The sequence below is a fragment of the Taudactylus pleione genome, unplaced genomic scaffold, assembly GCF_031769625.1.
Source record: "Taudactylus pleione unplaced genomic scaffold, aTauple2 ptg000112l, whole genome shotgun sequence".
Classification (NCBI taxonomy): domain Eukaryota; kingdom Metazoa; phylum Chordata; class Amphibia; order Anura; family Myobatrachidae; genus Taudactylus; species Taudactylus pleione.
In genome coordinates this window covers 1110946-1138427 of record NW_028284514.1, presented here as the reverse complement: position 1 = coordinate 1138427, position 27482 = coordinate 1110946, and the positions used below count along the sequence as shown (strand labels likewise).

General features: G+C 47.5%; 1 protein-coding gene across 1 annotated transcript in view; it reads left to right on the top strand.

Annotated features, from left to right (window-relative positions):
* The window catches only part of LOC148525140 (integrin alpha-M-like), a 130014-nt gene that overhangs the window by 47871 nt on the left and 54661 nt on the right, over positions 1-27482 (top strand). The window contains exons 4-12 of the mRNA XM_088471174.1: positions 1289-1442; positions 1555-1699; positions 5254-5327; positions 9054-9186; positions 12666-12805; positions 14093-14230; positions 16698-16925; positions 19656-19786; positions 22506-22660. Coding sequence (XP_088327300.1) covers positions 1289-1442; positions 1555-1699; positions 5254-5327; positions 9054-9186; positions 12666-12805; positions 14093-14230; positions 16698-16925; positions 19656-19786; positions 22506-22660 — 1298 coding nt within the window. The remainder of the gene's footprint in view (positions 1-1288; positions 1443-1554; positions 1700-5253; positions 5328-9053; positions 9187-12665; positions 12806-14092; positions 14231-16697; positions 16926-19655; positions 19787-22505; positions 22661-27482) is intronic.

The following is a 27482-nucleotide window of genomic DNA, read 5'->3' as shown; positions in this document are numbered from 1 at the left end:
GGGTCACTGGTCTATTCCATCGGTGGTCCCACTATGGCTCCTGTTTGTGCGATAGTTTTGTCCCACTCTGGAACCAGTTGTGCTATAGCCCAGTCCTACTCCAGCTCCAGCATCTGCTATAGTCTGGTCCCACTTTGGCTCTAGTTTGTGCTCCGTGTTCCACTATGGCTCCAGCTTGTGCCACAGCTTGGTTCCAGTTTGGTTCCAGTGTGTGCTACAGTCCAGTCCCAATATGGCTCCAGTGTGTGCTACAGTCTGGTCCCAATATGGCTCCAGTGTGTTTTACAGTCTGGTCCCAATATGGCTCCAGTGTGTTTTACAGTCCGGTCCCAATGTGGCTCCAGTGTGTGCTACAGTCCGGTCCCAATATGGCTCCAGTGTGTGCTACAGTCCGGTCCCAATATGGCTCCAGTGTGTGCTACAGTCCGGTCCCAATATGGCTCCAGTGTGTGCTACAGTCCGGTCCCAATATGGCTCCAGTGCGTGCTATAGTCCGGTCCCAGTTTGGCACTAGTTTGTGTATAGTTTGGTTCCGATCAGGTCCCAGTTTGTGCTACAATCCGCCTCACGTCCTTTCTCCCAGTACTGTCCTACTGCATTACATTTATTAGCTTACTGACACCGTATCTCCGAGGTGCCTGATGTTTGGGGTGAAAGCAGCTTTTGCACTTTCGGTATGGAGGCTGGAGAGGTAATTCGCAGTGAACATACACTGAGCCAGATGTAACCGGATATTACACCCCCATTTCTCCTAAACGCCAGGCTTGGGTGTCCCCACATCCCATTATTTAGTTCTCAAGGCCTGATTCAGCAAGGAACGCAGTTGCAAAGATGCACGCAATTGGACGATTAATTTGCGCTGCACATACATATGCATCTCAGTGTGCGAACCAGCATTTGTGATCCGAACTGTGATTGCAAAGGGTACGCAGAGCGTGCACTGAAGTAAGCAATTCCTGAGTGAGGTCTGACCTGCCTTACCTGTGCGTATGGGTCCGATGTTACCGATTATTTCGCTATAGTGCGGATGTTTGTAAGGGGAAGTGGGCGTCCTTATGTTAGGCTGCGATTACAAACATTTGCATTTCACCGCTGATATTAGCAAATGTGGTGCGTGCGTTCTAGCAGAATAGCGATCCTTGCTGAATCAGGCCCTCAGTACGTAATTACTGCATTGTGCCTATAAATGACTCCCATTCTCAGACAATCTACCCTTTATATATGAATTGTCTGATTCTTCATAAAGTTATATATAATATATCTTTTATTTTTTACATTTCCTCCCCAGAGAGAAACTTTTTGTGCCCGAAACTGGATCACGCAACAGAGCCCAGAAACTTCTTATTGTCATAACTGATGGACAGACACTCGGGGACAACAGGACACTTACAGAATCAGTTGCTGAAGCAGATAGACGAGGGGTCGTGCGCTTTGCCATTGGGGTAAATAGGAAGACACAAAGCCACGTAATAAGTGACATCACAGATACCAGTGTCTGTAGGACACGTGTCATAGGGTGCAGGGGTTAATTCTCGCTCTTTGATTGGATAACAGGTGGGAAATGCCTTCACAACTCTGGAGGCTCGCCAAGAGTTACAGACTATTGCGTCATCTGATGACCGAATCCTACGAGTCACCGACTTCTCAGCTCTCAGTAATATCCTGAACACCCTGAAGGACAAGATCTTTGCTATTGAAGGTAATATGACTGTACACCCCTATTACTTACTTTCATGCTCCACATACAGAGGTGCCCTCGCTCACCCATCCGTTTTGTGCCATATGATGTGAAACACATGATGTGGCTTAGATGCTCCCCCCCCCCCTGGTAGCGATTCTTGGACTTTCATTCGTAGACCTTAATTTACCATCTGTGTCACATCGTAGCTGCATCCAAAGTGTCACGACTCTAGGGCAATTGACCTCCTGTGATGGAACAGGCTCTGCTGGCCGGGATACTGGCAGCAGGAATTGAGGAGGTCTAAGATATGTCTTCCTCATAGGATGGCACCAGGCTTAGGTAATTGGAACACAGGATAAGTAGACAAAGGCAGACTATAGTGAAGCAGGGACTAGGAACACAATGATTAAAGTAAAGCACAGAACTTTATTTGATCATAAGTTGATAGAAGATTTTTAGTAATTGGAAGTCTGAGCCTCATACAGAGGAGGTTAAGCAAAACTAAGAGCAGTATCCGGAAGTATGAGGAAAGGAGTTCTTGAGGTTTGGTAATGACTGAAGACTTCACGCTGATACACTGGGTTGAGCCCAGGTCACTGATAGTCAGATTCCTTAGAACAAACTACTGAGTAGGATTTAGTGAATTAATAACAAAAGTTCTTGAGTAGTGTGCTGAGGTGTGCTCAGTAACCAATGGCTTAGGAGCAGAGGCGTCACTAGTGTTGGTGTCACCCAGTGCTATAACTCATGGTGACACCCCCCCCCACCAAAAAAAATAAATAAATTGATACGCAGCTCCGCAAACTCTCCCCAAATACCAGTCCAGCAGACACATTTACACAATGCCCCCAGTAGTGGTGCCCCGTATGTAGTGCCCCTATGCAATGTCCCCAGTGGTAATGCCCCCTAATAGTGCCCCCAGTGGTAGTGGTAATGCCCCTTATAGTAGTGCCCTCTATAGTATTAGTGCCCCCTATAGTAGTGACCCCAGTATTAATGCCCTCAGTAGAAATGCCCCTAGTAGTAATGCCCCCATTAGTAGTGCCCCTAGTAGTAATGCCTTCAGTAGTATTGCCGCCTGTAGTAGTGCCATCAAAAGTAATGCTCCCTGTAGTAGTGCCCCCATTAGTAATGCCCCCTAATAGTGCCTACAATGGCAGTGGTAATGCCCCCTATAATATTACCCCCAGAAGTAATGCCCCCTATTGTATTGCATAGAGTGTAACAGTGACTGCCAGATAATGCAGAGAGCATCGTAGTAACCGCCAGATAATGCAGAGAGCATCGTAGTAACCGCCAGATAATGCAGAGAGCGTCATGGTAACCGCCAGATAATGCAGAGAGCATCATAGTAACCGCCAGATAATGCAGAGAGCATCGTAGTAACCGCCAGATAATGCAGAGAGCATCGTAGTAACCGCCAGATAATGCAGAGAGCATCATGGTAACCGCCAGATAATACAGAGAGCATTGTAGTAACTGCCAGATAATGCAGAGAGCATCGTAGAAACCGCCAGATAATGCAGAGAGCATCATAGAAACCGCCAGATAATGCATAAAGTGTCATGGTAACCGCCGGAAAATGCAGAGAGCGTCGTAGTAACCGCCAGATAATACAGAGAGCATCGTAGTAACCGCCAGATAATGCATAAAGCGTCATGGTAACCGCCGGATAATGCAGAGAGCGTCGTAGTAACCGCCAGATAATACAGAGAGCATCATAGTAACCGCCAGATAATGCAGAGAGCGTCATGGTAACCGCCAGATAATGCAGAGAGCATCGTAGTAACCGCCAGATAATGCAGAGAGCATCGTAGTAACCGCCAGATAATACAGAGAGCATCGTAGTAACCGCCAGATAATGCAGAGAGCGTCATGGTAACCGCCAGATAATGCAGAGAGCATTGTAGTAACCGCCAGATAATGCAGAGAGCATCGTAGTAACCGCCAGATAATGCAGAGAGCATCGTAGTAACCGCCAGATAATGCAGAGAGCATCATTGACCCACATATAACACATTACATGATACACCCCTTATACACACAGAAACACAATGAGTATACCCACGCACATACATTAATACACCATCCCCAGCATAGACTCTCTCCTCACTGCATTAGTTACTTCCCATTACACCTACTGTATACATTAGACCATAGTCACTGTGCTGGCTGCTCGCTGTCTCCCAGTTCCTTCTCATCCTCTCTGACTGGGAGGTCAGAGGATCACGCTGGGAAGAAGCAGGGACAGTGTACAAACTACTTGTCAGTATTCAAGTGTAATCAACAGTATTTGAATACACTTGTAAACTGGCCAATGTTTTGTAGACTGTCCCTGCCTGCTCCCAGCGTGACGATCTGTAAGGCAGGGAGTGAGCTGATTCACTGAAGAGAGGAGGAGCAGGAGCTCAGCTGCCATGATCCACCCCGGCGGAGGCTTCAGTCAGGCTGATCGTCTTTACACTGAGTATGCAATCAGCCCCCGTGCCACTAGCACTCCCCCCCCACATGTAGCTGACTGTATGAAGACCACAGCCTCACTTGCCACTTACTGTACAGTAGCTGCCCCTGGCTGTCTCAGTGTGACAGGAGCAGCGGCAACCGGCAGAATTAAAAGCTGTCTCAGCAGCTGCTGCAGGGAGAGCGCCTCTCCAGCCTGGTGTCTCCCTGCAGTGCAGGCTCTGCTGAGCAGGGGGCGGGGATGAGTCGGATTTTGGTGTCACCCCCTTGGAGGGTGACACTCGGTGCGGCCCGTACCCACCGCACCCCCTTTGTGACGCCACTGCTTAGGAGTTTGCCTGAGAGTACTGAGCCGAGCTCAGTGTAACACGATAGCAACAGTTCTCCAGGTCAGGAACAAACGTAGATCCAACAGGAGCCAAAAACGGAACCATAGGAAACGTTGCACAGACACTGGCTGAGAGTCCAGGAAGGGTTTATATACCCAGTGTCTGCTACTGGTTGGACAATCACTCACAGCTGACCCAAGAGCAGAGCAGGATTGGCCGATACGGAATCAGGTGACCAAGCCAAGATGGCTGCGCCCATGGTCCAGAGGAGCCAGCGTGGACACAGTGGAACAGAGTCATGCTGCACAGATAAACGGAGCGTGGCCAGCGTGTAGTAATGGGGCTGAGCGATCATCTTCCCATCAGTGTTAGAATGCTCCGTGCGACGGATGCCGCTTACAACTGTGGGGAGGGCGCACACGCAGAGCAGTAAGCCCGGATTTAGTCAGCCGGAGTGCGACTGTCCGGACCCTCCGTTGTGATCTGACAGCCTGGTTCCTGACATAAAGTTGCTCACAGTGTACTGGCTGCTTTTGGCATAAAGTCACAGATTCAGCACAACGCTAGGTGGCAGATTGCATGGTGCCGCTCACTCGTATCATCTGCCAGTTTTTGTCCTTTTACCCAGGTTAGCGTCCGAGTCGCACACCGCAGCTGCACGCATGCCAGCGCCAGTGTCCAGGGTGCCCCTGATTGCACTTTTGTCACTCACTAGTTTCTCTCTCTCTCTCTCTCTGTCTCTGTCTCTCTCTCTCTCTCTCTCTCTCTCTCTCTCTCTCTCAGGGACACAGTCAAAGTCTGAAAGTTCTTTTGAGTTTGAGATGTCTCAGGAGGGATTCAGCGGAGCCCTAACACCGGTATATGTCTGCATTACCCTATATGTCTGTATTAGTCTATATGTCTGCTTTACCCTATATGTCTGCATTAGTCTATATATCTGCATTAGTCTATGTCTGCATTAGTCTATATGTCTGCATTAGTCTATATATCTGCATTAGTCTATGACTAGAAGGCTATTACTCCATATTGTAGTCCTGTCTGCAGGATGTCAGGGCGATAGGTCATCCCTTCCTTCATTGTACATCAGTTACTAAGATACAAATTGCCCCACTGGGAGATTCCTAGTTACCAAACTAAAACAGAGAGATGACCATACACCACAGTAATCTAATCACACATCCTGCCATGTCACAGAAACTAATGGACATTTGGCCAGATATGACAGTGTATGCGGCAATTTAAAAGACACAAAAATGGCAGCTATCCCTCTGTGATCAATATGCCACAAGAGTTATGTCACAGATGACAGGACACGGATCCTGGCACTCAGCCTGTATGTGAGAAATGTCACAGATGACAGGACACGGATCATGGCACTCAGCCTGTATGTGAGATATGTCACAGATGACAGGGCACGGATCCTGGCACTCAGCCTGTATGTGAGAAATGTCACAGATGACAGGACACGGATCCTGGAACTCAGCCTGTATGTGAGATATGTCACAGATGACAGGACACGGATCCTGGCACTCAGCCTGTATGTGAGATATGTCACAGATGACAGGACACGGATCCTGGCATCAGCCTGTATGTGAGATATGTCACAGATGACAGGACACGGATCCTGGCACTCAGCCTGTATGTGAGAAATGTCACAGATCACAGGACACAGATCCTGGCACTCAGCCTGTATGTGAGAAATGTCACAGATGACAGGACACGGATCCTGGAACTCAGCCTGTATGTGAGATATGTCACAGATGACAGGACACGGATCCTGGCACTCAGCCTGTATGTGAGATATGTCACAGATGACAGGACACGGATCCTGGCACTCAGCCTGTATATGAGATATGTCACAGATCACAGGACATGGATCCTGGCACTCAGCCTGTATGTGAGATATGTCACAGATCACAGGACACGGATCATGGCACTCAGCCTGTATGTGAGATATGTCACAGATGACAGGACACGGATCATGGCACTCAGCCTGTATATGAGATATGTCACAGATTACAGGACACGGAACCTGGCACTCAGCCTGTATGTGAGATATGTCACAGATCACAGGACACGGATTATGGCACTCAGCCTGTATGTGAGATATGTCACAGATGACAGGACACGGATCCTGGCACTCAGCCTGTATGTGAGATATGTCAAAGATGACAAGACACGGATCCTGGCACTCAGAATGTATGTGACACGGATCCTGGCACTCAGTCTGTATATGAGATATGTCACAGATTACAGGACACGGAACCTGGCACTCAGCCTGTATGTGAGATATGTCACAGATGACAGGACACGGATCATGGCACTCAGCCTGTATGTGAGATATGTCACAGATGACAGGGCACGGATCCTGGCACTCAGCCTGTATATGAGATATGTCACAGATCACTGGACACGGATCCTGGCACTCAGCCTGTATGTGAGATATGTCACAGATCACAGGACACAGATCCTGGCACTCAGCCTGTATGTGAGATATGTCACAGATCACAGGACACGGATCCTGGCACTCAGCCTGTTTGTGAGATATGTCACAGATGACAGGACATGGATCATGGCACTCAGCCTGTATATGAGATATGTCACAGATGACAGGACATGGATCATGGCACTCAGCCTGTATGTGAGATATGTAACCGATCACAGGACACGGATCCTGGCACTCAGCCTGTTTGTGAGATATGTCACAGATGACAGGACACGGATCCTGGCACTCAGCCTGTATATGAGATATGTCACAGATTACAGGACACGGAACCTGGCACTCAGCCTGTATGTGAGATATGTCACAGATGACAGGACACGGATCCTGGCATCAGCCTGTATGTGAGATATGTCACAGATGACAGGACACAGATCCTGGCACTCAGCCTGTATGTGAGATATGTCACAGATGACAGGACACAGATCATGGCACTCAGCCTGTATGTGAGATATGTCACAGATGACAGGACACGGATCCTGGCACTCAGCCTGTATATGAGATATGTCACAGATGACAGGACATGGATCATGGCACTCAGCCTGTATGTGAGATATGTCACAGATCACAGGACACGGATCCTGGCACTCAGCCTGTTTGTGAGATATGTCACAGATTACAGGACACGGAACCTGGCACTCAGCCTGTATGTGAGATATGTCACAGATCACAGGACATGGATCATGGCACTCAGCCTGTATGTGAGATATGTCACAGATCACAGGACACAGATCCTGGCACTCAGCCTGTATATGAGATATGTCACAGATGACAAGACACGGATCCTGGCACTCAGAATGTATGTGACACGGATCCTGGCACTCAGCCTGTATGTGAGATTTGTCACAGATGACAGGACGCGGATCCTGGCACTCAGCCTGTATATGAGATATGTTACAGATTACAGGACATGGAACCTGGCACTCAGCCTGTATGTGAGATATGTCACAGATCACAGGACACAGGACCTCATTCAGAGTCAGTCGAAGTGGCTGCACGGTCGTACGGGAAAAGGGGCCGGATATTCAAATGTTTCCCTCGCAAGTTGCGTCCCTAAGTTCGGATCGGTAGTTGGCCGACCAAGTCGAGGAAGCGGTCGGAAGACCAAAAAATACGCCCCCTTCTCGTACGCATTGCACGTCATCTCCGGGCATATAAGGATTAATCGAGACCATCGGGAACCATCAGAACTGGTCGTAGAGCTTAAGGTTGACCATACCCTCTCTTAAGCTCTACGATCATGTCAGTGTAAAAACCTCCCATGTCACATGTGCCATGACGCTACTTTGTTAATTATGCACTCCCATAATCCGTATGCACTCCCATAAAACGCTGTTCGCATAATGAGGCACGCCTGCGTTCGGATCTCCACTCCCCCATTTTCAAGCACCTTCCCCTGTTACCACCCACAAACGCCTCCATCTGTCACTCAAACTACCGACCTGGCTGTGTTCAAGGAGAGAGAAATTTCTGACCGTAGCGGCTAGTTTGCGCACGCGCATTGCGAACTTTACGCATGCGCAGTATAGCAAACATCGGTGGCGTACAACCGTACGGCCGCAACGACTGACTCTGAATGAGGTCCACAGATCCTGGCACTCAGCCTGTTTGTGAGATATGTCACAGATGACAGGACATGGATCCTGGCACTCAGCCTGTATGTGACACGGATCCTGGCACTCAGCCTGTATGTGAGATATGTCACAGATGACAGGACACGGATCCTGGCACTCAGCCTGTATATGAGATATGTCACAGATGACGGGACACAGATCCTGGCATCAGCCTGTATGTGACATGGATCCTGGCACTCAGCCTGTATGTGAGAAATGTCACAGATGGCAGGACATGGATCCTGGCACTCAGCCTGTATGTGAGATATGTCACAGATGACAGGACACGGATCATGGCACTCAGCCTGTATGGGAGATATGTCACAGATGACAGGACACGGATTATGGCACTCAGCCTGTATGTGCATGTACTGGTTGGATGGTTACATATTGATGTTTGTGTATTATAATATCTCTCTACAGAAATAGTTGCAGCTCTCCCTCCATTGTTCATGTTTTCTTCTCCGCAGGACGGGATGATCCTCGGGACAGTTGGTGCATACGACTGGTCAGGGGGGGCATATAATTACAGGAACGGGCAGCTGACTGGTACCTGGACAAATGCTACAAGGGACAAGATTGACATGAGGGACTCCTACCTGGGTGAGAGCACATATTGTGGCATAAAGCAGGACTGAGTATGACACTAATGTGATGTGCCAGGGGAAATAGAATAATAGTGGACAGGTCTCCTCTCTGCAGCTGTGGATGATGGTGTACCTCGGCCAGTGGAATCATTGGGTTAGTGACACCCAGTGCACCTAATAAATACAGCCAAAAAGGGTAATGGCCTCATAGGGAGGAAGCGTGGTCTCGCAACCCCTGGTTTCATCACTCTGTGGATGTGCCCAGCAGAGCCATAACTAGACTTTTTGGTGCCCTGTGCCAGAGAGAGCATTGGTGCCCCCCTCATTTTTTAAATAGGACCATAAAATAGTGCACCTGAAAAACGTGTAATGACCTCATGGGGAAGGGCCAGGAAGGGGATAGGGGAGGCCAGGGAAGAGATAGGGGAGGCCAGGGAAGAGATAGGGGAGGCCGGGGAAGAGATAGGGGAGGCCGGGGAAGAGATAGGGGAGGCCGGGGAAGAGATAGCGGAGGCCGGGGAAGAGATAGGGGAGGTCAGGGCAGAGAGATAGGGGAGGCTACGGAAGAGATAGGGGAGGCTGGGGAAGAGATAGGGGAGGTTGGGGAAGAGAGATAGGGGAGGTCAGGGAAGAGAGATAGGGGTGGTCAGGGAAGAGATAGGGGAGGCTAGGGAAGAGATAGGGGAAGCTGGCGAAGAGATAGGGGACGCTGGGGAAGAGATAGGGGAGGCCGGGGAAGAGATAGGGGAGGCCAGGGAAGAGAGATAGGGGAGGCCAGGGAAGAGAGATAGGGGAGGCCAGGAAGAGATAGGGGTGGGCCAGGGAAGAGATAGAGGAGGCCAGGAGATGCTGGGGATAAAAGAAGAGGAAGCTACAAGTGAGAATGATAATAAACAGAAAAATTGACATGCCCAAACAGCGCCCCCTGCACAGGCTACACCACCCTAGTTACGGCCCTGGTGCCCATATCAGCCCTATTCCCAGCGCTGCCAGCTCCTCCTCAATGCTCAGGAGCATGCATTGCACAATAATATCACAGTCCAGCTCCCATTCACTGAGGAGGAGCCAGCATTTTGGTGTCACCACTTCGGAGGGTGACAATCGGTGCAGTCCACACCACTCTAGTGGTGCCACCTCCCTCGTCCACCATGATTGAAAAATAGAAAGACATTTCATACTCACCCAAATGCAGATAAACACACAAACAGATGGGAACAAGGGGATATGGAGGATTATGCTGGATAACGTGGGTATAATAGAATAGTAAGCAGGGATGGTATATAGGATATCTAGGCACCAAAGCAAAATTTCAAAGTAGAACAATCCACCCTGCCAAAAGGGGCTGTACTGTACATGCACCAGATGTAGGATCAGCGCTCCTTACCTCCATGTGCCATCCGCACCCCCTCGTCCCCCGTCCCGTCCCCCCCTTCCATGCTGGTGGTAGCTCTACCATAAATGAAAGGGAACATTTTTACATAGTAACATTTGTGCCTCACCCATAGTAAGATGTAGGTCCAGGAGGCATAGGAGTCTCTGATGCAGGAGGCTGCCAGTCTGCATGCCCAGCAGGTGTGGTCTTCAACCAGCGCCCATGTGCCACAGCAGAGTAATTAGTCATGGGCCGGTCCTGAGGGCTAATGGGACACAGTTTTTTTACTTTGTGTGTTTGGGTTTCTTTAAAGGGACAATAAAATCTTCTGATTTAACCAAATGTTTTCTCATTACCAGAAGTGACTTCCAGAAACCAAATCATTCCTCATATAGGGCCTACTGTAAGGTTGAGAGGACTCATGATTGTGGAGCTTATCTTGTTTTTGCTCTGCGCATGGTCTATAATTGTACGCACGCGAGTAGTTGTGATGCAGACATACGCATTTCCATCTCATCTACACTTATGACTGCCGAGGCAGATTTGGGCTGTAGTGGTGCGATCGCACTCGGGAAAAGCTGTCAATGGACCTCATTCAGAGCCGCTCGCAAAATGCGAGTGCTCGCTCTGAATGAGGGCGGCGCATCCATTTTGGGAGCCGGCCTCCTGGCCGCTCGCTAGGCTGTGGGTTGCCACCCACAGCTTTAGCGAGCGGCCAGGATGATGGTCGCGTTGGTCGAGACCATCGCGACCATCGGGGCTTGCAAGGAGACCCTTGCGGTAGGGTCTCCTCTACCGCAAGCCCCAGAGAGCTTCCGGCTCTAACAGAGCCGGAAACTCTCCCCCTGACATCACTGGTGATGTCAGTGGGGCAGCCCACAAAATGTGAAGCCACCCCCATGCCACGCCTACAAAACGGGGTGAGCTGTCGATCACCATCGACAGCCGCCCCTTTTGTAAGTGAGCTTCGGAGCCAGAGAATTTCTCACTCTCTCCAGGGCTTGCACACGCGCAGTGCGGCCACTGAGCTTGCGCAGAGGCCAACATCGACCCACCTGCGAGCGCTAAGGTGCTTGCGAGCAGGTCTGAATGAGGCCCAATGTCTCTGGGGCTGTGCAGTGTTGGACATAACGGTAGTTACGCTTGTTGTGATACGTATCTGTCGCACACAGCGTACAGCCTGTAAGTGCATCCTGATGGACCTGACCAAACTTACACAAGTCGCACGGGCGCACCGCATAACGGGGGCGACTCTGCATATAGGACAATGGGACTGTTCAGATTAGTACGCTATTGCTGCTGTGTCTGTGTATGCCGACGCATATCCATAGTCTCAGACACCAGGAGATGCATCGAGATGGTGGTTTTGCAAATCCAAGCATCTGCGTACAAAGTCGCAGCATCGACCGCAATCCTGAGTGAGCCTATGGTGCCACAGAATTGGCACGGGAATGCAGACGCAGGAGGTGACATGCCCATGAAACGGTCTTTGACGCCACTCCCCGTTACCTCCGCCAGTCAGTCCCCGACTGTCCATCACACTGCAAAAAGATAGTCACTGTGAGCGACTACGGTTATGTACCTTGAAGAATGCGCTGTGCGACTCAGACACGTGCGCTGCTTTCCGATTATCGCCCAACTGTGAAAACATTGGCATAGCGTAAAACTCACAATAAGGCCCATTATACAAGTTTCTGTCCTTCTCAGCATCAGGCCCAGAGAGTGCAGCGATGGTCAGGCTGGAAGCCGGTGCTCTAGCTCTATATCGGAGCAGACACTGGAGATAAATGAGCTCTGCGTGAGGACATACAGTATAGTCACAGAACCTGGTTAGGATAGACCTTCTCTTTACGGTAAGGTAACCACATGGCTGATGGTAGGCACCTCCCTGCTCTCTGCCCCCTGAATCAGGTGCCAGGTTAGGAGGGAGGGGGCATCTCTAGCTAGAAGTGTTATTTACCTCTGCGGCTCATTAGTGGTCCTGTAATTTTATCACAATAACGCAGACAGAGAACAAGCTCGCAGGAGCTGAATGTAGCTAGGGCCTACCAAGGACCCCACACCCAGCTGAGAACACTGGAGTCAGGCATTGGTGTAACTGCATGTGTGTTGGACATCTCCAGGTTACGCTGTGCAGCAAGTGAACAGTGACCTGATAGCCCTCAGTGCCCCAAGATACCAACATACTGGGAATGTCCTGATCTTCAGAATGGACCTAGGGACCTCACAATGGTACCAGAAGGCCACGGCTCAGGGAGACCAGGTGAGTTGGAAGCTGTCTTATAATGGAGATTATAGCATTATACAAATAAGTGTCCTCTAGTAGGTAGTAACATACTGTAATGTGGTTCTTTTCCACATACACAACATTGCTCTCCATCGCACTCCTGTATATTCTGCCTTTGCTCCAATTAAAAGAAGAAAGAATAAAGTAAAATCATATACAAAACATACACGGCCAATTAAGAGAGGACGCAGTTGTGTTATGGATCAGTTGGGTATATAACACCCATTAATCTGTTCATGGGGTAGCTGTCCCTAGAAGCTTTCCAGCCATCTAATATGATTGACTTTGGATGGGTAAGGGATGCACTATCATGATGTGGGGATGGGGTGGGGTGGAGATTGGGGTAGGGAAATTTGTTGTGTTAAGTGAAATGGAACTGCGACTATACTGTGCTAGTAATGAGGCAGAAGTAGGGGAAATGTAATTGTATCTCTATTACTCTTGTACAGACACAATGCCAATAACTAAATCATTTCAGGTGGAGTCCCTCTGGAGCACCCTATAATATAATGGTAGGAGACTCCATCAGCTGTCTCGTCTCATACCACTAAGAGGCACTAAAACATCTATCTATATACCTTATAAGATCTATGGCTCAATATACGGTAGTAGAGTAGACTTCAGCCAATCTACATGGTAAGGGTAAAAGAACTTAGCCAGAAACATAGACAAGGTGGGAGGATCCCTCTCTGAAGCAACCACTGAAACTTTCAATAAAAGACTTTTCTCTCTAAAAGTTTGCAAGAGCAATCCCCAAAATTGGACACTGAGCTGATTGTGGAAGAGATACTGTAGGTGGAGGCAAAGTGATTAACTATTCACCCAAACTGAGATATGAGGGCGCACTCCCACACACTGTATATAAATGAGGTGTCAGGTATATTACATTTAGCACAAACCCCAGTGTCAGATAGAGCCATATAAAATCTACAATGAGGAGGCATTGAACCATTTCCCAAGCACTATTCTGTCAGCGGCAAGCATGACCTGGAAATGTCTCCTCATCAGCTCCAGAACCCATATAATGCCTAATAACTGTGCGTCCAGTGAGCATTGCCCCCTGTAACACGCTGAGTCTATTTCCCTAGACCACAAATGAGTTATAGTGTGAGTGCTACAACCAGTCCACTGTATTCCCCATCCTCCATCTTGCAGGTGTTGCAGTGCTTCACAAGAGCCCCAATCTCACCCAGTGCACAAACCAAGAGCGTTTCCACGGAGTAAGTAATTCACTTACTTTTATGATGCACTTTGTCCTTCCAGATTGGGTCATACTTTGGTTCTGTGCTGAGCGTGGTTCATTTGAATTCTACAAACTATATCCTTGTGGTTGGGGCCCCAACATATTACTCTCCAAACACCCCAGGTGGCCGTGTGTACCTGTGTCCCATCCCTGACCAGGTGAGTCCTCCATACATAAATTTAATACAATGTTTGCTACTGGGGCAGTGAGATAAGATGATGAGAAGAGTAGATAGATCAGAGATAATGTACATAGCATCTGCTACCATAGAGTCAGGGTACAGAGATAAGTCACAGTACATCGGTTCTACCACCTGTTCTGGGACCTCCAACAGTGAATGTTTTCTGAATATTCTCCTAGATACACAGGGAGCATATCAAATTGTTCTCACCAGGGATTAAGCCACCTGCGCTACTGTAGAAGATCCTGCAGACAGCGAAGCTGGATAGGGAGGAAGCTAAATTGGGTGGAAAGGCTGGATAGGATAGGAGGGCTGGAGGTGTGCTAAGACTGGAGGGGTTGCTAAGGCTGCAGTGATTGCAGAAACTGGAGTTGGTATGGAAACAGTGAAGGGTTGTTCTGCTGGAGAGAGTGGTTCTGCCTGAGAGAGTGGTAAGGAAGGAGACTGTGGGGTGGATGCTGAGGTTGGAGAGAGGACTGAGGCTGGATGACTGTGGGAAAGGGTAAGGGAGAAGCTGAGGCTGGAGTCTGTGCTGAGGCTGCTTCTGAAAGAGTGGTGAGGATGGAGACTGTGGGGTGGATGGATGAGGTACTGAGGTTGTAGGGGGTGCTGAGGTTGGAGAGAGGGCTGAGGCTGGATGACTGTGGGAAAGGGTAAGAAAGAAGCTGAGGCTGGAGTCTGTGCTGAGGCTCATTCTCCATGAGAGAGTGGTAAGGATGGAGACTGTGGGGTGGATCGGGGGGGGTGCTGAGGTTGGAGAGAGGGCTGAGGCTGGATGACTGTGGGAAAGGGTAAGGGAGAAGCTGAGACTGGAGTCTGTGCTGAGGCTGGTTCTGTCTGAGAGAGTGGTGAGGATGGAGACTGTGGGGTATATGGACGAGGTGCTGAGGTTGTAGGGGGTGCTGAGGTTGGAGAGAGGGCTGAGGCTGGATGACTGTGGGAAAGGGTAAGGAAGAATCTGAGGCTGGAGTCTGTGCTGAGGCTCATTCTCCCTGAGAGAGTGGTAAGGATGGAGACTGTGGGGTGGATCGGGGGGGTGCTGAGGTTGGAGAGAGGGCTGAGGCTGGATGACTGTGGGAAAGGGTAAGGAAGAAGCTGAGGCTGGAGTCTATGCCGAGGCTAGTTCTGCCTGAGAGAGTAGTGAGGATGGAGCCTGTGGGGTTGATGGATGAGGTGCTGAGGTTGTAGGGGGTGCTGAGGTTGGAGAGAGGGCTGAGGCTGGATGACTGTGGGAAAGAGTAAGGAAGAAGCTGAGACTGGAGTCTGTGCTGAGGCTTGTTCTGTCTGAGAGAGTGGTGAGAATGGAGACTGTGGGGTGGATGGATGAGGTGCTGAGGTTGGAGGGGGTGCTGAGGTTGGAGAGAGTGCTGAGGATGGATGACTGTGGAAAAGGGTAAGGAAGAATCTGAGACTGGAGTCTGTGCTGAGGCTGGTTCTGCCTGAGAGAGTGGTGAGGATGGAGACTGTGGGGTGGATGGACGAGGTGCTGAGGTTGGAAGAGGACTGAGGCTGGATGACTGTGCGAAAAAGGAAGGAAGAACCTGAGACTGGAGTCTGTGCTGAGGCTGGTTCCATCTGAGAGTGGTGAGGATGGAGACTGTGGGGTGGATGGATGAGGTGCTGAGGTTGGAGGGGGTGCTTAGGTTGGAGAGAGGGCTGAGGATGGATGACTGTGGGAAAGGGTAAGGAAGAAGCTGAGACTGGAGTCTGTGCTGAGGCTGGTTCTGTCTGAGAGAGTGGTGAGGATGGAGACTGTGGGGTGGATGGATGAGGTGCTGAGGTTGGAGAGAGGGCTGAGGTTGGATGACTGTGGAAAAGGGTAAGGAATAATCTGAGACTGGAGTTTGTGCTGAGGCTGGTTCTGCCTGAGAGAGTGGTGAGGATGGAGACTGTGGGGTGGATGGATGAGGTGCTGAGGTTGGAGGGGGTGCTTAGGTTGGAGAGAGGGCTGAGGCTGGATGACTGTGGGAAAGGGTAAGGAAGAAGCTGAGACTGGAGTCTGTGCTGAGGGTGGAGAACAGTTTGGAGGAACAATGTGGATGGCAAATTAACTTACAAATAAGACATTGTTTTAGTAATCTGAATAAATGTGCTGTGATTGATTAATGGTTCAAGAATATGGGAAACATTAAACTGTTCCGATTATTTTTTTTGTAAAGTTTGGCATAATGTATCACTTATTAGTGGGGTTCTCCAACTCAAATTAGTATTTTTCTTTATTTTTTGTCCCACTAATTTACCTCATATTTTTATTTATATTTGTCCTCAGTTTTACTAAGAGGAGAATAATGAATATAGACCGATTTTATAATGATGGCTCTTTCCTTGTTTATCTGTAAATAACATTTTAAAACTTAGGTTCTTGTCCACATGTTATGTACACATAAACTGACGTGAGTGTAATTAGCAGAATATGAATCTCATCTCAGTGTCTTTGCTCCCAGGTCACGGATCCCGGTAAGACCCACGTCACCATCTCTTGTCCCCGGACCCTGCAGGGAGACAGCAGCCAGTCTGAGGGTCATTTCGGTTCTGCTATCTCTCTTCTACCAGACCTGACTGGAGATAATCTTCCTGACCTGGCCATCGGTGCCCCCTGTGAGGACAACAACCGGGGGGCTCTGTACATCTTCCCAGGCCAGACCGGGGGCTTCAGGACTTCATATATACAGGTGACTGTTCAGTTACACTGTGATCCATTCACCAGTGAATTTCCTTATTCACATCTGAAACATAATTCAAAGCCAAAAATGGTAAAAATGTAAACTGAGCAAGATTTAAACATTTCAGAAAATCTCTGCACCAAGCAAAATAAAACTTCAATAACAGAAACTGTTCAACGAATCATATCATCAATATTTCCATAGTTAGCCATATAAAATTGTTGTTAAATTCAGAACCTAGAATGGTGACTCTCAAGTAGAGCAAAAAATGTCAAACGTACAAAATCTTCCAGACATCATCTTGGATCATCAATGCTATAGAAAAAAACATATCTTCCATCAGAGATAATTCCTGGCTGCTCTCATTCACTATCTGTAACCTTATTCCTCCCGCACCGCAGACATTTCTCTTCTCAGTGACCATACTATTGCTGTACTGGATATGATTAGGAGACCCATGTCTTACTTCTGTACCTCTCAGCAGAAACTTTTCCATCTGGCTGGAACTCGGCCATTAGAACATAAATTATTATGATAATTACAGTATTAGAAGGTTTTATTTTTAAGGCATCTATATGGTGTCACCCTATAGTAGCCTATGGGCTACTAATTCCCAAAACTTAACAGGAGAGGGTCCCTTTTGAACTCTACCCGGCAATGGCCGCCGCACATGCATGTTCAGCAGACCGCGCATGCACAGAATGGTCCTGGCTCACGATGTAGAAGTGAAATGATTGCTTTTGCACATGGCAGGGACGGGCTCCTTTCTGAGCATCTCTCCCTGCATGGGAATTTTAGTAGATTCTGCTGAAAGTGGAGTGTGCTACTGTGCAGACTCCATCTTACTATCCCTCCAGAGATTCTTCAGTCCCTGTACCAAGATGTCTGCGTAGTTAGTTCTGTGATCTTGCCACTGTGTAGTGTGATATGGTGGGAGATGGACGTTTCCTGCTAAGTTCCTAATAAGAGACCTGGGGCCTGATTCAACTGTACCTACTATATCCAAAGACACCAACTGCCAAATGCTGACTATTTTGCATTGTCCCTCTCGACAGTATGTTTCCCCGTTCTGGATCCTGCCAGGTGTCAGGTGATTAATTAATCATTCATTAGCAGCATGGAGAACACCTGACACCTGCCTATTTAGTCTGCTGGTTCCCAGCACTCATGGCTGGGTCATTAATGTTCCCTGTGCTGGGCTTGTGTTCTTCTGATGTTCCTGTTCCTGTTTAAGCAGGGATAGTGTTGGGAATGAACATGAAGGGGGTGGCATCACCGGTTAGAGCTTTCATGCTAAGAGTAGAAGTGTAGAGTTGGAGTGTGAGCTAAGGAGGAGCATAGGACAGTGAATTAGAAGGTGGAGTGGTAGGCTGTGATGAGATGGTGCGTTTTTAGGGCCCGCTATGAGCCAGTAGGATTGGTAAGGGAACGAGTTGCAAAGGAAAGGGGGCTGAGCAAGAGAAGTCTAGGAGATGTGCATAAGAAAATTTAACCAAGGAGGAGTTGAAGTCCCAAACATAGGAAGAGCGGAAGGAATGGAATGGAAGGGAGTGTGGAGAGATATACGAGGGAGCAAAGAGATTGTGCTTTCTAAGAGGGTCAAGAGTTTGAGGGGTATGGGGAGCCAATAAAGTGAGTTGCTGAGGGGGGAGGTCGAAGCAGAGCAGTTAGAGAGGAGAATGAAATAGGCAGCAATATTCATGAAAGACTAAAGAGCTGAAAGGTAAGTAGGGTAGAGGCCATGGAGGAGGTTGTGACAATAGTCGAGGTGGAAAATTAGTTCAAAAATACGAATTATAGTAGCATCAGGCATGAGAAAGTGCCTGATCTCAGTTATGTTTTGGAGATGGAAATGGCAAGAGTGAGATATATTTAGAATGTGTTGGGTGAAGGTCAGGACCCAGGCAGCAGACTTGTGGAACGGCTAGTAGGGAAATGTTAATGATAAATCTGTATCCTCTCCATCTAGCTGGACCTCAGCTATAAAAAAAATATCCATCAGAATCATCTCCATCTTGCTAGACCTTACCCATGAGAACATCCATCAAAATCACCTCCAACGTGCCGGACCTCATCCATGAGAACGTGGGGTTTTGTCCTGTAATTTTCAGGGGTCACATTTTACCCACATTTTTGTTGCACCTTTATTAGCATACAATTCACAATGTAAAACTACTCTCAATGTCATGGTTCATTAAGCCATAAATAATAATATGGGTGGGTGGTTGGAGTTGATGTGATGGCCACACTGCACCTTTGTAGGCTTTTCCAGCACTCTGTGTACAACACCCATATATATATTTTCGGTTGTGGGATGATTCCGGTTTTATATAATTCTGCTGTCTTGACAAAGGTCCTTTAAGCGGACCGACTATTATGTGTGGGAAAAAACTGAGATATAATATACTGTATATACCTGTTGTCTTCTGCTACAAGTTGGTGAGTGCCCTCTTTTGGGAGATATAGGGTTACACACACACACACTTCTAACAAAAAGTTTCCTAGGACAGGAGAGAGAGCAGCCGTGTTCTGGGGTGGTTGCAGGAAGTACTGTTGTTGGCTGACTGGACAGCTTGTAGGCCCCGGACCATTATCACTACAAGCCCCACTACACAGTGTACTAAGCGCAAAGTGTTTCACTCTTGTTCTTTATAAACTTTACATAACATCTGTATCACACTCTCTCGTCTGTCACTATGATCTGACTTCCTCTATCCATCCTATATTCACCTTCCCCAGCGCATTGCAGGAAGGACACTTAGAGGCGGCATGATGTTTTTTGGAAAGTCGGTGGCTGGGAATCTGGACATGACTGGAGATGGGCTACCAGACCTTACCGTAGGGAGTGACGGCAATGTCCTTATATTAAGGTGAGAATTTGCTGCTTCTGCTGTGTTATCCTAAATTTCCATATGATCTTTGTTCTCTCCATTATCCCCTGTTGCACTAATGTTAGTTATCTACCATATATATTCTCCTCTGATTACTGTTATACTGTACAGTACATATCTGTCATTTTCCAGTGTTGTTTTATATTACTTCTTACACTCACACTGATTCTTATTATTTATTGGAATAAAATCTTTTTATTGTAGATTTTTTATATACTTACTGTACCTTGTGACCTCACTCTTGGTCCTATAATGACTCATCATGTGACCTCACTCTTGGTCCTATAATGACTCAGTGTGTGACCTCACTCTGGGTCCTATAATGACTCTGTGTGTGACATCACTCTTGGTCCTATAATGACTCATCGAGTGATGTCACTCTTCGTCCTATAATGACGCAGTGTGTGACGTCACTCTTGGTCCTATAAGGACTGTGTGTAACCTCACTCTTGGTCCTATAATGACTCAGTGTGTGACCTCACTCTTGGTCCTATAATGACTCTGTGTGTGACGTCTATCTTGGTCCTATAATGACTCAGTGTGTGACGTCACTCTTGATCCTATAATGACTCAGTGTGTGATGTCACTCTTGGTTCTATAATGACTCAGTGTGTGACGTCACTCATGGTCCTATAATGACTCAGTGTGTGTTGTCACTCTTGGTCCTATAATGACTCTGTGTGTGACGTCTATCTTGGTCCTATAATGACTCAGTGTGTGACGTCACTCTTGATCCTATAATGACTCAGTGTGTGATGTCACTCTTGGTTCTATAATGACTCAGTGTGTGACGTCACTCATGGTCCTATAATGACTCAGTGTGTGTTGTCACTCTTGGTCCTATAATGACTCAGTGTGTGACGTCAATCTTGGTCCTATAATGACTCAGTGTGTGACGTCACTCTTTGTCCTATAATGACTCAGTGTGTGACGTCACTCTTGGTCCTATAATGACTGTGTGTGACATCACTCTTGGTCCTATAATGACTCTGTGTGTGACGTCACGCTTGGTCCTATAATGACTCAGTGTGTGATGTAACTCTTGGTTCTATAATGACTCAGTGTGTGACGTCACTCTTGGTCCTATAATGACTGTGTGTGACGTCATGCTTGGTCCTATAATGACTCAGTGTGTGATGTCACTCTTGGTCCTGTAATGACTCAGTGTGTAACGTCACTCTTGGTCCTATAATGACTATGTGTGTGACGTCACTCTTGGTCCTGTAATGACTCTGTGTGTGTTGTCACTCTTGGTCCTATAATGACTCAGTGTGTGACGTCACTCTTGGTCCTATAATGACTCAGTGTGTGACATCACTCTTGGTCCTATAATGACTCAGTGTGTGACGTCACGCTTGGTCCTATAATGACTCAGTGTGTAACGTTACTCTTGGTCCTATAATGACTCAGTGTGTGACGTCACTCTTGGTCCTGTAATGACTCAGTGTGTGATGTAACTCTTGGTCCTATAATGACTCAGTGTGTAACTTTACTCTTGGTCCTATAATGACTCAGTGTGTGACGTCACTCTTGGTCCTGTAATGACTCAGTGTGTGATGTAACTCTTGGTCCTATAATGACTCAGTGTGTGACGTCACTCTTGGTTCTATAATGACTCTGTGTGTGACGTCACTCTTGGTCCTATAATGACTCAGTGTGTGACGTCACTCTTTGTCCTATAATGACTCAGTGTGTGACGTCACTCTTTGTCCTATAATGACTCAGTGTGTGACGTCACTCTTGGTCCTATAATGACTCAGTGTGTGACGTCACTCTTGGTCCTATAATGACTCAGTGTGTGACGTCACTCTTGGTCCTATAATGACTCAGTGTGTGACGTCACTCTTGGTCCTATAATGACTCACGGTCCTATAATGACTCAGTGTGTGACGTCACTCTTGGTCCTATACTGACTCTGTGTGTGATGTCATTAGAGATCCTATAAGTGACCTTTGTCTTCTGCTTATGTTATTACTGGTGTGTCCACTTGCATCATTGCTGCTTGCATGGCAATTCGTGCTACGTAGGATGTGAGTCCCGCGCCTGAGACGTAATACGCATGCTGTGTTCACACCCTCAATCAATAGGATCGCATGGTGCGAATGTGGGTGCGCCATGGCGTGTGCACATTTAACGCGCAAGCGGCAAAGATGCAAGAGAACACATCTGTAGGGAATCGGTATGTTATACCGTCGGACGTCAGCCCGGCGATTAAATATTGACGCCGGAAGGCAAGCAGATAGAGATCCCGACAGGGTAAGTATAGAGGCTATCCCTAACCCTCTACCCACCCCTAACCTTCCCCCCAGGGGTACCTAAACCCCCCTCCCCGCACCCTAAACCTAACCCTCCCTGGGGGTGCCTAACCATAACCCCCCCTTTCCCTAGCTTAACCCTAACCCTCCCAGGGGGGGTGCCTAACCCTAAGTCCCCCAGGAGACCCTAAACCTAACCCCGCAGCTATCCACTCCTGACGCCCAGCTTACCTACAATCGGTATGCCGACCGGCGGGATTTCCGCGTGGGGCTAATGATAGGCATCGATATTTAGTCCCATGCTGGGATTTCACTGTCGGGAAGCTGACGGTCGGCATTTAGACTGCCGGCTTCCTGATTACATACCATCTGTACAGTAGATCTCACTCTGTATGATGCCAAATTTCCCCGATGCTCACTCTGACACGTTGCCTTTCCCTCAGCTCTCGCCCGGTCCTGGCTGTCTCAGTATCTATGAGATCTAATCCCCGTGAAATTCTGCTTTCCACCTATGACTGTTCTGTGTCAGACAGAAGAGACCCAGCAACAACTATTACTGTGTGTTTCTCCAGAAAACTGAGGAGCACCAATGCTAAAGGTAAGCGAGGAGATGGGTATAGACTAGAACAATAACGGCTAATCAATAGTATGGACTCGGGCCGAGAAGGGTAGAAGATATTTTTAATAAAGGAATAATGGAAGGATCTATGTGGTATTTAATAGACGGGAGATATGAGAGATAGATGGGAGAGTGCTGTGGAGATAACATGTAAACTCAGAGAAACACCAGTTGGTCACTCATCTCAGGGGTTCCCATGTGGGGACTTCCCTCACGTTTAGGTGCAATAGACTCTGTAACAGTCAGGGCAGAGAATGGAAGTGGTCAGTACAGCCCCTCTCCAACAGCAGTCACACAGGCCTGGAAACTATTCATGGGGAGCATCTTTTCTCTTGGTTGAGTGGATGTAACTACATAATGGTGCATGGGTGAGGTGATCACTAATGCCAACACAGCAATGACCAGGAGAGCAGGGCAGTAACACTCCTAATGGCTTTAGTCAGTTGGGACTTTTCTAGTTAGTTCTCAATGAGAACCTGAGATTTCCATACATTGTCTTCCTGAAGTGAAATGACTCCTATATCACTGTTCCTGTTAACTTCTACCACTGCATACCCTCTCCTGTCTCTGGTCCTCAGCCTGCCTCTCCTCATCATGGCATCTTCTGGCTCTGTCACAAATCGGCACTCATGCCATCTTACAGCACAGTCTCACAGCCTGCTCTCCGGCACAGCTAGCTGCCCTGCGTCCTCACCTACCCCAGCCCACGCAGGCTTACTCCGGCTATGTGCATTTGGCCACAGAATCTCCCAAGTCATCCATATGATGATCTCTCCTTCTCTGCATGCGATAGGTGCACATGACCATGACATCACGTTGGTGCCAAATTCAAACCTGCAGCCTCATTAAGGCTGGCTGTGAGCACTGCACAGAATCAGGTCACTTTACCTACTACAGCTCTTGTGATTATGTACCAGACCCAGCTTTCTCCTGATGATGAATCTCTGCCTGTGCCCTAGACCCCAGGTCTCTCACCATTCTGCTACTTAGCTTCCCCTAACCTTGGATTTCCTCACTACACTCCTGCTTGCTGATTCTGTACTTCACTCCTGTATTTCAATATTGTTCCACCCCCACACGGTCACCTCCAGGGGCATCTAGAAGGCTGTGACTTGCAAACTTGGCAGAGCTGGGAAGTTAGTATATGGATCCCTGGCCATGGTATCATCAGGGCTCTACAGGCCCATGGCAAACTGATCCCATAGGAGTTTGTACAATGCAAGTTTGGCACCTATTCCATGATATTCTCTCCTCTGCATTCCCACCCCCCACTTCTTGTAGAGCATTAGCGTATTGTGGGAGGGTTATAACCTCTCTCTGTACTTATGCAAAGTTCCAATGCATTACAGCTACAGAAGAGGTATCCCCATAGCCATCCCACAGATCTTCCCCAGCTTATCCCTCTCACCTACTAGACTCAATAAAACATCATCAGGTGTCTCCATATAGCAGGGCGGTGACCAGGGTGGTGCAACATGGGCACAGGGCATCGCAGGGGGCATGGTTTGGGCATGTCAATTTTCTGTTTATAATAATTCTCACTTGTAGCTTCCTCTTTTTATCCTCCGGCATCTCCTGGCCAACTCCCCCCTCTATCTGGCCACCTCCCAAAGCACCTTCAGTCACAACCTCTTTTACCACACACATTTGAAAATACAATCACACCCGGGACTCATACCTACAGTATCACCTCCTAAACACAGCAACAGAATCCCTACACAGGTGTCACCCGCACGCCTCTAGTATCCTTGCCAGTGACTTCAGCTGCCCGGCGCAGGGTAATTGCACTGATCACCCTGCTGCTGTTATTTGCTGCATATACACTACAAGTAGCGCTCTTTCTATACCTTCAGTCGGTGAGGTACACTGCGTGTTTTGTTTTTTGGTTTTGCTTTTGGAGCTGGTTTTTTTCTTAAAAAAATCATAAAAAGCTAAAATCACATAAAATGGGCCTGTTTTTGTTTCTACAATATTAATAACCTCAATAACATTTATTTCCACTCGTTTCCAGTCAATCTTGACAACCTCACAGCTCACAATATTGAATAGGCCCAAAATTTGCACCAAGATTAGCTGGCTGACTTGGCTAAGCTGCAGCAGTGAGCGGCACAAACACATGGCAGTTCAACTTCAAATATGGCACATCATGAAACACTTCTATTATTCAAGAGAGGCCTGAGGGAGTTGGAGTATGTATGTAGTTGAAGGTAGCGCAGGGACAGGAAGGGTTGATTGGTGGTAAATTTTATTTCATTTTTTGATTCCAAAGAAAATTTATGAGGGAGAAGGGGAGGGGAGGAGGTATGTACAAAAACAATGTGATACATTCACATCAGTCCTTGCCACAGAAGAATCTTTGAGCATGGCTGCTGCTGCTGTGAGTTGATTTTCTCATCCCAGAAGGGGATCAGGAAGAGTGCTTTCCAAAAACAAGTAAACAAATAATCCTTTGCAAACCTTCTATAAAAGGCATTTCACAACCTGTACAGGGACATAAAAAAAAACAAAGGGCCTGATTCAGAGCCACTCGTAAGCGGCATCTCGTTCGCTCCGAGCGATGTTTGTCCAACTGCGCATGCGTACGGATCGTTATACGCATGCGCGAACCAGTCAGTGCGGTCGAAATTCATGTGCTCGCAAAATAGCGAATGCCTGCTAATTTGAGTGACAGAATGAGGCGTATGTGGGTGGTAACAGGGGAAGGTGCTTGAAAACGGGGAGTAGAAATCCGATCGCAGGCGTGCCTAAAGGTCAAAACGGGCATTTTAAGGGAGTGCATAATTAATCCAGCAGCGTCATTGACCACGTCACTTGGTTTTTTTTAACTCAGAACTGCTCGCAAAATAGTGGTTGAAAAAACCAACCACAAGAATAGCGAGCAGCTCATACGCTGGTCGATGTACTCGATTAATCTAATAAATAGCGGACATGATGTATGGTGCGAGCGGCCAGGGGGCGTATTTTTCAAATTTACGTTCGCATGTTTTGCTCGCTCGTTCAGACTTAGAGGCGTGAACAGACCGCAAAGTGCGAACGGTTCATTTGAATAGCCACCCCTTTTTAGAAAACGAACGACCGCAAATAGCGAGCGGCTCTGAATGAGGGCCAAAGTTAGTTAGTGGCCTCAAAATGCCACTTAACCAGCACAGATATGTGGACAAGCGTAAGATCTAGGATTTAAGGCAGGGGTAGCCAACCCTGGTCCTGGAGAGCTACCAACAGTGAATGTTTTCCAGGTCTCCTCACAGAATCATAACTATAATAATTAACTCCACCTGTTGATCTTTCTAAATGTTTTGGTGAGTAATGAATACACCTGTGCACCAGCTAGGTCATCTGGAAAACGTGAGCTCTCGAGGACCGAGGTTGGCTACCCCTGAGTTAAGGCCTTACGTTGTGTCTTTCTTGAGAATCCTGTGCCTGCTTCTGTGGATAGGAGTGGATTTTCATCCCAGAAGGGGACCATGAAGAGTGTTTCCAAAAACAATTGACATAAATAATCCTTTGCAAACCTTCTGTAAAGGCATTTCCCAACCTGTACAGAGACATTAAAAAAACAGAGTTAGTTAAGTGGCCTTGAAACTGCCGTTGTTCCCACTGTCCACTTAACCATATCAGATATGTATACAAGCAGAACAGAGCATTAAATGCAACATTTCAGATTTAAGGTTTAAGTCATACGTTTCTTGGGAGTTCTTTCTTGAGCACTATGCCTGCTTTCTGGGAGTGGATTTTTTTCATCCCAGAAGGGGACCACGAACAGGAAGCGTGCTTTCCAAAAATAAATAAACAATTGCCTTAAATAATCCTTTGCAAACCTTCTGTTCTGTAAAGGAATTTCCCAACCTGTACAGGGACATTAAAAAAAAAAAAAAAGTTATTTAGTGGCCTTCAAATTGCCGTTGTTCCCACTGTCCACTTAACCATATTACTTGGATATGTGAACAAGCGGAACAGAGCATTAAATGCAACATTTCAGTTTAAGATTTAAGTTTCACATTGTGTCTGGAGAACATTTATGAAGCAGAAAAAGAGCTCTACCACAAGCGGCAGATGACTAAACTCACAAAGGTTTAATAGAAATAGACACAACACCAGCTCAGTTGTTTACCCTGGAGGATCTGTCTGATTCATCATGGTGTCCCCAAGACCAAGATTGTGCAAATTCTGCCAAAAGAGAGACTGACACCACGGATAAACATAAGAGTCACCTTCTGGATGTGAATTGTCTCATTTGCATGGGGAAAACCCAACTCTCAGATGAGATGGATCTCAGCCAGTGGACAACATTGAAATCACCATTAAAAAGTCACAATGGAAGACTACAGTGTGGAGAATCTTTCTTTACAGTCAGGAGAGGCCTCAGAGAACATGAAAAAATATGCTCTAGGTGCTGAACCTCAAGGGATTTCTCCATCATGTTCTGCAGTGTGAAAATGTTTCATTCACATTTTTCTATAAAGCAGTTCAAAGTTACAGCCTTCAAAGTCTCTGGCTATAACACCCACATTTGCCAGCAATTACCAAAGATTATCACAAGCAAAGGATTCATCTGTCCGGAATCTGTCTGGGAATTCATGGATCGTAACTGGCCTGAATGCACTAAGACATCCAGTGAATCATTGTTCTGTAGCCAACTTTATTCCTACCTGAATCGCAAACTGAAATATGGAATAGTGAGTACAGACAACATGGAGGCCTTTGTTATTCCGCTGTCTGCATGCCAACCAATACCTCCCAGACTACACCCACTAGGGGGGACCAGGTCTTGATAATGACCATCCACATCTGTTGCTAGGCC